At 35.1% G+C, this 10,299-nt stretch overlaps 1 protein-coding gene across 3 annotated transcripts in view; it reads left to right on the forward strand.

Annotated features, from left to right (window-relative positions):
- The window catches only part of G2E3 (G2/M-phase specific E3 ubiquitin protein ligase), a 74,006-nt gene extending 69,245 nt beyond the window's left edge, over nucleotides 1–4,761 (forward strand). For all 3 annotated transcript variants that reach the window (XM_054716501.1, XM_054716499.1, XM_054716500.1), the window contains 2 exons: nucleotides 1,950–2,137; nucleotides 3,267–4,761. In XM_054716501.1, coding sequence (XP_054572476.1) covers nucleotides 1,950–2,137; nucleotides 3,267–3,523 — 445 coding nt within the window. In that variant the 3' untranslated portion in view covers nucleotides 3,524–4,761. The remainder of the gene's footprint in view (nucleotides 1–1,949; nucleotides 2,138–3,266) is intronic.
- The last annotated feature ends 5,538 nt before the right edge of the window (nucleotides 4,762–10,299 follow it).

Raw genomic sequence — 10,299 nt, forward strand, 5'->3', positions numbered from 1 at the left:
GGAGGCAGCTGATTGATGTTTCTCTCTCATCGATGTTTCTAACTCACTATCCCTCTCCCTTCCTCTCTGTAAAAAAATCAATAAAATATATATATTTTAAAAACTGACAACACAGAAATTGTTAAAATAGTTGGATATTTTAAACAGGTCTCAAAGGAGTTAAGTTTAAGCATACAAATAATTAGGGTCTAAAATAGCAGTGATCTTATTTTGAAAAGGATTTATAAAAGGAAGCACATTAAAAAAGCTTTACAGCGTGTACCCCACTAATAGATTAAAGGAACAGAAACATCCAATCATACAATTTTAGATGCAGAAAAAGCATTTCATACATTTAAACATTTATACATAATTTTAAAATAACAATTTGAAATACCATTATAACGAGTATTTTTTAAACATTCAGCAAATATCTCTAAAGGTGAACTGTTACCAGCATTCCCCTTAAGACCAGATAAGCCTAGAATATACATAATTACTCCCTTGGTTTCCACAATATGCTGAAGACTCTAGCAGAGCAACAAGACCAAATGAATAAGTGAATGTTATTAAGGATTAGAAGAACTAAAATTATCATTTGTAGCCTGCATGATTATCTAACCTAAAATAATCTAAGAAATTCTTCTGTAGAGTTTTTAGCAAGGTTACTGGATACAATAAGTAAAAAAGAGTCTAACAGGGAGGTTTGTGAGTGAGAAGGAATGGTAAAGAAATTGGCAAACAGAGCAACTTATTGTACAAAAATGTTTACTTTGAGAGTTTATGAAACTAAGAAGAATTTTTAACTAGCATAAGAAGAGTAAGAGCAATTAGTTCTAAGTGTTCTAAGGCCTTTGCATTGTTTAGGAAGAGGGTAAACACTAGTCCCTCCCAAACTCCATCCATGGTTTCACTTCTCTCAGTTTCAGTTACTCGTGATCAATCATGGTTCAGAAATATTAAGTGGAAAATTTTATAGAGAATTAATTTTAAATTGTACATTGTTCTGAGAAGCATGGAGAAATCTTGCACTCCCTGAGATGTAAATCATTCTTTTATCCACCTTATCCATGCCCCTTAGTAGCCATCTTGGTTTTCAGATGGACTGTCACAGTATTAAGTGCTTGGATTCAAGTAAACCTTATTTACTTAGTAATAGCCCTAACGTGCAAGAGTAATAATACTGGAAATTCAGATTGCCAAAGAGAAGCCATAATGTGCTTCCTTTAAGTGGAAATCAAACATTCTCAACCTAAATAAGGAAATAAAAAGTCATATTGAGTTGCTATGATTTATAGTAAGAACAAATCTAAAACTGTGAAGTAGGTTCATCCTAGTTTTGCTGTGTTGCACCTCAAATTGCAAAAGTTACAGCCACAGTGCGTGAAAAACGCTTAGTTAAGATGGAAAAGGCATTAAATTATGGGTGGGAGACATGAACAGAAAACTTGGTATGAATGATGGCAGCACGTTGCACCGGAAAGCATTGCGCTATGAAGACCAGTAAGGGATCCCTAAACCAAATGACACCAAACCATTTACTGCAAGTAAGGGATAGTTACACAGACTCAGGAATAGGCTTGGATTGAAAAATATAAAAATTACTGAAGAGGCTATCTGCCCATGAAGAAAGTACTGTCACATTTCCAGCAGAGTTAAAGAAGTTGATTACAAAGAAAAAGGTATGTATATACAGGGAAAAAATATAGTATATTAGGGTTCAGCACTACCCACAGTTTCGGGCAGCTATTAATGGGTCTTGGAACATATATCCCAAATACGGGGAGACTACTTACTGTACTTTGATTCACTTTAGATTATAAATATACCAATTAAAATCTTAAAAAAGTAGTATGACTTTTTAAATAGAAGGTAAATTGGAATTTAAAAATAAAGCTAGAAATGTTAACTCCCTATTGTAATATCAAACACATGTATGAATGTTCTCTCAGTACTTTTCTTCTCTTAAGTTTTAAGCAGGGTCTGAAAACTCTTGGAGTTTTGGAGAAAATTCAGACTTATCCAGAAGCATTTTATAGCATCTTCTGTCATAAACCTGAGAATCTTTCTGCAAAAATCCTTAGAGATCTTTTTACAGTACACACATGTGACGCACAGTCTTTGGGGTTTTGGAACAGTTACTTACAAGCTGTTGAGGGTATGTGGATGTTTTATTTTTATCTAACTGTCTTAGAATGTTTCAGTATGTTACTTTATTTCTTTGAGTTTTGCATTTTGATAATAAGAATTTTCATTGGCTACATATTTACAAAATATTTAAAAATAAGTTTGTGTGATTGAGTTGATATTGATGAGGAAAGGTTACAGAATAAAATTATATTTTACAATGTTTCTTTACATAATTTGAGGTCAGAGGCATTCTTCCTAGGAATTTTAATTATATGGGTGATAGCCACAGTATAGAATAGTATAAAGGCTAATTGTTTGTTTCACCTTTCTCAAACTTGTTACATTTATTATTCATCCTTTGGTTAGGACTATGATATTGATGTTTATCATTGAGCTTTAGCAATGTGAAATCTTTTTAATAGTGTGGAAGATATTTTAACTTTCAGTTGAATCTTCTTTCAATCAAGTTATTATTAATTATTGTTGTTTTACACAGTTTAGTTTTTCTCTGCATTTATTGAACTAATTGATTTTCAACCAGTGTGCCACAAGAACTTTAAAACATGCAATCCCTGACTATTTAGTCAGGGGCACTGACCTCTTTTCCCTTAGACTGTCAAATGAAAAAATGACAGCAGTCAATACAACAATAGCCGTCCAGTGTGAGTCAAAATTATACCTTTTTTTGTGTCAGATTGGCCAAAAATACATTTTTTGGTGTGCTACAGAATTTTAGTAATTAGTTTATGTGTGCCATGAGATGAAAAAGGTTGGAAGTCACTGAACTAGTTTATCAAATAATGATAACCTAGAAGTAGTTTATGATATACTAATTGTTTTTAGTATAATATATCCCCAAAAGATGAAATTTCATAATCCACTGAACCTCTTGGACTCTATGATAACTTTATATTAGAGAAGGCATTCAAATATACAATGAGTAGGTCAACTAAGTAATTTTGTGAGTCCTACTTTGAGATTCAAACATTTATTGAATGTTCTGTTTTCCTATTACTACATTTGACTTAGTTATTTAATTTGCCCAAGATAGATGTGGGAGTCTCTGCCTTTCAGCATTCCCAGTCAAGATGGGGAAGAGTCTATGATGGTAGCAATATATAATGAACTTTTTTTCTTCTTTTTGGTAAACTTTTCAGATGGTAAATCTGCAACAACATTGGAAGATATTCTTATTTTTGCAACTGGTTGCAATTCCATTCCACTTGCTGGATTTAAACCCACTCCTTCAGTTGAGTGCCTTCATATGGATTTTCCTGTTGGAAACAAGTGTAATAACTGTTTAGCTCTTCCAATCACCAATACATTTAAAGAATTTCAAGAAAAAATGGACTTTTCCATAAGAAACACTTTAAGACTAGAAAAAGAAGAAAGCTCTCACTACATTGGACATTAAGGTGTTTTGAACAAAGAGATGCTTCTTTAAAAGCTGCTATTGATACTTTTGTTTCAGATATTTGTCCATTATCACTTTTGAACAAATTTGTCAGCTTCTTGGTCCAATAAAATTTATGATGTGAACATAAAGGGATGTTTTGGCCATTTAAGCTAAAAAAAATTTGTTAAGGTATACCATTTAAAGTTGATGATGTTTTTCTATTTTGTTAGTATACATGCTTTGTAATCTTCAATATAAATATTTTTAGAATGGCTGTTAGACTTTCTTCAAGCATAGTAGCATGGTATATATGAGAGAAAAATTTGTACTCACTATTTTTGTAAATTTGGATTAGCTATAGGATGCCACAATTTTTTTCCAGTTTTATGCAATTTTCAAATTATTATTTTATTTTAAAGCATTAAATAGAAAAGCTAATTGATAAATTCTGTTATATAAATCAAAGGCACATATTCTGGGGTATGTGTTACATGTATCCTTTTCTAGGATGGCACTAAATTGGTTGTTAAATATGGTTTTTAGATTACTGATTTATATAAAAATAAACCCACACTGCAATTAGATTATGCCTAAGGAAGTACGTATTACATAAACAGCGGAATTGCACAAATATTCTATAATCTGTGGACATTCCATAGTCTTAAAAATACTTCTGAGGTGGATAAAAATATATTAAAAAGTGTATTCTTTAAAGCCATGGCTTTAATCATAGGAGTTTTCCCCGCTGTTAGATCCATAATAATTTCAGGTATCTGAATGATATCTGTGGGTTGTCATGTGGTAGGTTGGCTATTTGACAGGTTATTTATTTTTGAGATGGTTGTATGATAGGTAAGCTCACACCATTGCATTACTGCTATCTTTTTTGCTCTTGAAAGGTATCTATTTTATAGGTAATGTAGAAATATGCAAGAAAGAAATACAAACAGAATAAAAAACACACTCTAATCTCACCATGCAGAATTAACTGATGTGTTTCTGAGTATCCTTCTATAAACTCTTGTTTCATTTTGTAACTTTATTAATGTTACTAAAAGTAACAAGAAACTAATAACAATTTGAAGTTTATGTCTCCATCCATAGTCATGTTACCATAATTATATACACTTTCACAAAAGAAAAAATTGGAAAAGTCTAATTTCTATAATGTTATCAAATATAAATGTGTTTTCCACCAAAGTAAATTGTATGAGAGGTAAATTGCTTGGTTGCAACCACATTTTTCTTTTTTTTTTTTTAAAAAAATATTGATTTCAGAGAGGAATGGAGAGGGAGAGAAGAGAGAGAAACATCAGTGATGAGAGAGAATCATTGATCAGCTGCCTCCTGCATGCCCCCTACTGAGGATTGAGCCTGCAACCTGGGCATGTGCCCTTGACCAGAATTGAACCCAGGACCCTTCAGTCCGCAGTCTGATGCTCTATCTGCTGAGCCAAACTGGCTAGGGCCACATTTTTATTGATACACAAAACAGGTATCAGTTATCATATTCTCATTTTCCCTGCGGAACATCCCTCAGTTACTGATTTTTTTGTTGTTAATCCTCACTTGAATGCAGTCACTGATATCTAAGGATATTTTTTACATTGATTTTTTAGAGAGAGTGGAAGGAGGGAGGGAGAAGAGAGAGAGAAAAAGAAACATTGATGTGTGAGAGAGAGACATTGATTGGTTGCTACCTGCACACGCCTCGACCAGCCAGGGATCAAAACTGAGACCCTTCCATGCTTGTGCTAGTGTTCTAACCACTGAGCGGCCAGCCAGGGCAGTTAAAGAAAAATAACGGGATTGACTTGATATTGGTAATATATCTCTTAATACCAAAGGAAAATTAAAGCATAGTCCTAGTGTACTTTTCTTTGTTATACTTACTAACAGACCCAGCAAATTAGAGTTTCACTTTCATTTAAAATGTTTAAGAACATTAAGGCATTTCTTTGTCTTGTGTTAAATTTAGATTATTGAAAGTAATTAAAAGGACCTATTATCAAAAAAGGGTTTGAATATCTAATATAAACCTCAAACTTGCCATATAGCTTTTATTTCAAATGTTTTGATAGATTGGCTACTTCATTCCTTAATCTACCTAGTTTTATGAAATTTAAAAAGCCACTAAAACGGTACAAACAAAATCTAAACAAATTTCTGGTTATTTGTAGTTTTATTTAGTTTCCCCTGCAGCAGTAATTTAGCTGATGATTACTGTCACTTTTTAGGTGGGGAGGGATGGGAGAGAAGAAGGGCACTTGGTTTGGCCACAATTAAAAACAGTATGGTATTTCAATTCCTCCTTTCATTTTATGTGTAGACAGGGCCTTAGGGATAAGGTGGTATAAATAATCATTTAGGATAGGCACAGTTTAAACTGAAGCATAAGTATTCATATTGAGAAATGTTTTCTGATTTTAAGGATGTTACATTAGTATGTTTTTTTAAAGATTAATCTGTTTAATCAGGGCATATCAGAGAAACTTGTAGGTTGTTTTCTGCAGTGTTACAATGTCAAATGGTATTATGATTTTTTCTATTGTTAAAGCCAGTGCACAATTCTTACTAATGTTGATTTTAAAAAGGAATAATGCTATAATCCTTTGTAAATGTGTGTATGTCTTAAATATTTTAAACTAAATGCCATATATTTCAAGCTTGTTTCCTATTGTTCTCAATGTCAAGGAAAATAAAAAATTTGCCTATTATGCATCTACTGTTAATGGTCTTTGGTTAGTTTTATATTCATTGTTTTGAAACAGTTTTACACTTTTTGATGTGAGAACTTCATTTGAAAGTCTTTTATATAATTATCTACTATTATACTTGGTCGTTTTAATACTTAAGGTAAATAATTCTTTAAAATATCAGAAACTAGCTTATGATTTTATATTTTGTCATATTTAATTCCTATTTTATGAATAAGCCATTCTCTGTTTGGGTCAAGTAAAAATCCTTCATTTGATTACTAACTTGAGAAATAAATCACTTTGGCTTCTAATTTATATCAAAACTTTTAATAATTTTTTTTCCTAATTATGTGAAAGCTAGTGTAACTTTTGTACTCAATACTAAATTCTAAGGGGAGTATAATAGTTAAGTTTTTCAGTGACTGAATTCAGTCATTATAAGAATACTAGTGTTCCCGTTGCAGGAAAAATCCTGCAATAGGATTTCCTGCTGCACTCTACCCCGCCTCCCCTCCGCCCTTGTCGCCCGCCCCGCCTTCTCCTCCAGCCCGCCTGCTTTTCCCTTTGCCCCCGGCCTCGCCTCCGCTCCACCCTTGTCGCCTGCCCGCCTTCTCCTCCAGCCTGCCTGCTTTTCCCTCCCCCCCCCCACCCTGACTTCGCTCCTCCCTTCTTCTCCCCCCCGCCCCTGCTTGCTTGCTTCTTTGAAGCTTTACTCCCTTCTGCAGCTCTTGGCTTCTTTTGACGCTGTCGTGATATGCAAATTAGCCACCATCTTTGTTGGGGTAATTTGCATACTCGTCCTGATTGGCTGGTGGGCGTGGCTTGACTGGTGGGCATGGCTTAGGTGTATCGAAGGTTCGGTCAATTTGCATATTTGTCTATTATTAGATTAGAACAAATTCTATTTATAAATCTATAATCTTCTTATGTAGTGATTATCACGTGCTTCATTGTTACTTTTCCAGTAAGCTATTAAACTAGTGTTTATGATTCAAGTATTACAAAGTTTTATGCTTCAAGTAATCCAATACAAAGCATAAGAACACACTGAATGATGGATTGCTTAAATGTGTATTACATGTAGTTTAGGAATATTTGGGTTGCTTTGAAGAAACGCAGTTTTTAAGTTCTCATTTTGACTGTTTTTCAATTACCAAACATATTCCAATACCTACTGTATGTAAACAGGTATTGTGCGTGATAGTTTATCTGTCAGCCTATTTCTCCCCTTTTTTGAAGATATCAGATGTAGCCAAAAAAACAGGACACTTAAGTGAAGTTTGTAAAATAAATGTGTTTATGCTACTAAAAGTGAAGCACTTATATAAACTCAAGTAACTTGGCAGAATTTAACAAGATTGTTTCCAAAAATATTAAGTAGATAGAAGACTCCACATTTGAGAGATCCTGCAGTCGGCTTATGCCTAATAAACTCTTGAATGAGCTGTTCTGAGATATTCTATGTTAAAAGTGTACCTTAATGGCCTGACCAGCGTGGCTTAGTGGTAGCCCTATGAACCTGGAGTTCAAGGTTCGATTCCTGGTCAGGGCACATGCCCCAGTTGCAGGCTTGATCCCCAGTAGGGAGTGTGTAGGAGGCAGACGATCAATGATTCTCATCATTGATGTTTCTATCACTCCCTCTCCCTTCCTCACTGAAATCAATAAAAATATATATTTAACAAACTATCCCTAAATGAAAAATTATAATTTGCCAGAATAAATTATTTAAACCAGAAATCTAGGTAGGTAGAGGTGGTTAACTGTTACTCTGAAGCCACGGTTTGATAATTTCTGGTTCTGATAATAATGTAACAAATAAACACCTTAGTCTTAGCTTTACAGAGACTACTTGCCTACTGCCAATCATCTGTGGGGCATTTTTTATTTTTTGCATGCATGTTATTTTTTTCCATTTTTTTTATTAAGGTATTATATGTGTACATATCTTACCATTGTCCCCCCTCCACCCCACTCCCATACATACCCTCACCCCCCAGTTTTTTGCGTCCATTGGTTATGCTTATATGCATGCATACAAGTCCTTCGGTTGATCTCTTTATCTCCCCCACCTATCCCTAAACTTCCCGCTGTAATTTGACAGTATGTTTGATGCTTTACTGCCTCTGTATCTATCTTTTAGTTCATCAGTTTATAATGTTCTTTATTATCCACAAATGAGTGAGATCATGTGGTATGTTTCTTTCATTGACTGGCTTATTTCACTTAGCATAATGTTCTCCAATTCCATCCAGGTTGCTGAAAATGGTGAGAATTCCTTCTTTTTTATGACAGCATAGTATTCAATTGTGTAGATGTAACATAGTTTTCTGATCCAGTCATGGTCGGCAAACTCATTAGTCAACAGAGCCAAATATCAACAGTACAACAATTGAAATTTCTTTTGAGAGCCAAATTTTTTAACTTAAACTTCTAACACCACTTCTTCAAAATAGACTCGCCCAGGCCGTGGTATTTTGTGAAAGAGCCACACTCAAGGGGCCAAAGAGCCGCATGTGGCTCGCGAGCCGCAGTTTGCCGACCACTGCTCTAGTCAATAAAATCATATCCTCCAATGATGATAAAAATAACTATTAAAAATATTAGTGATAGCACTAAATAAAGCAGTAAATGTTCCAGTTAATTTCTTAGTGACTATGCCAATTAGCTATAAGAAACGAGAGATAATGCAATTCTTAAAGTTTCATAACTTTTACCAACCTCTCCCTATGACCGCCAGTTCCCAGCCCCTGGTATATATAAAGATACACGATTCTGTAATGAACTTTCACCTTTAAGATGAATAAGAAGGGAGGACCTAATATATAACGTAACTGTAGTTATAACTGCATTACATAATTGAAATTTACTTGGAGTAGAACTTAAATGTTTTCATATATATGGTGATGATGTGATAATTAACGAAAGGGGGAATCCTTTACTATATATTTATCACAATGTACACTTCAAATATCTTACAAATTTTGTCAATTATTCCTTCATAAAGCTGAAAAAATAATAGATGACACCAAGACATTTACTTCAAGACAGAGATGGTTACACAGATTCAGGAATAGGTTTGGACTGAAAAATTACACAAGGAAAAAGAATGTAGGCTCACTTCTAAGGTGTTTCCTAGTGCTGTTTAAAATAAGATCACCTGTCTTAAGTTTCATAAAAATAAACAACTTTTATTTGTGAAATAAGAAGTTAATGTTGTTTTTTATATAGAAATGTGCTTTTTGTGTAATTGTTAGGGTAATTAACTTATTTCTCATATAAATTTGAAAGTTGCTTTCAAAGCATATTTTGAGGCACAGGGTCTATGATTTCATTTCAGAATGAACATGCTCAATAGCTCTTGCTATGCCAATGAACTCTATTGAACATATGGGAGATGAGCTGTCATATTGTCTCCATTTTTACATCCAATAAAATATGGATTAAATCAGGAACCATCAATATTGGATACATTTGATCATCACATGGCTTCAAGTGGACATTAAAACACCAGCCTTACCCGCTTACCCGCTCTCCCCCAAAGTCATGTTTTGTGATTTTGCAGTTACCTAAGGGATGGGAGGAAATACCACTTTGCCATTTTGCACCCTTCTGGCTCCTGTGTCCACGTTAGCAAAACACCACCATAAAACTGGACCGTTGAGGAAAACATTGCTGTGAAGCTGCCAGTAAAGGGGAGCCAGGAGGATACAGAAGAGGGAGCTAGCCTTGAAGTGCCTGCTTGGTTCCAGGAGCTTCACTTCCCGTCAGTCCTGTGGTCCTTACACCCTTAGGCATTCTCACCCGAGAGCGATCTGTACCTGACCACACAGTTCAATGTTCACGTTCTTCGCCCTACACCCCGCTCCCACCGCAAGGGCTCAACTTCCAGCAGCTGCCACTAGAGAGGCGTGGCTTGACGAGACAGAATAAAAACGCCCACTATTCCGCAGCAGAAAACCTCTGCAGGGTGCAGGCTTGAACCCGCCCTGGGCTTCAAAGTCCTGCCGCCGTGGGAGGGTCGCCCCCAGGAACTTCCCTCGGCCCCGCCCCTCCGGGCTTTGCTTCCGGGGCGGCTGCGGCGGCCACGTCACC

Source organism: Eptesicus fuscus, chromosome 5 (assembly GCF_027574615.1).
Source record: "Eptesicus fuscus isolate TK198812 chromosome 5, DD_ASM_mEF_20220401, whole genome shotgun sequence".
Taxonomy (NCBI): Eukaryota; Metazoa; Chordata; class Mammalia; order Chiroptera; family Vespertilionidae; genus Eptesicus; species Eptesicus fuscus.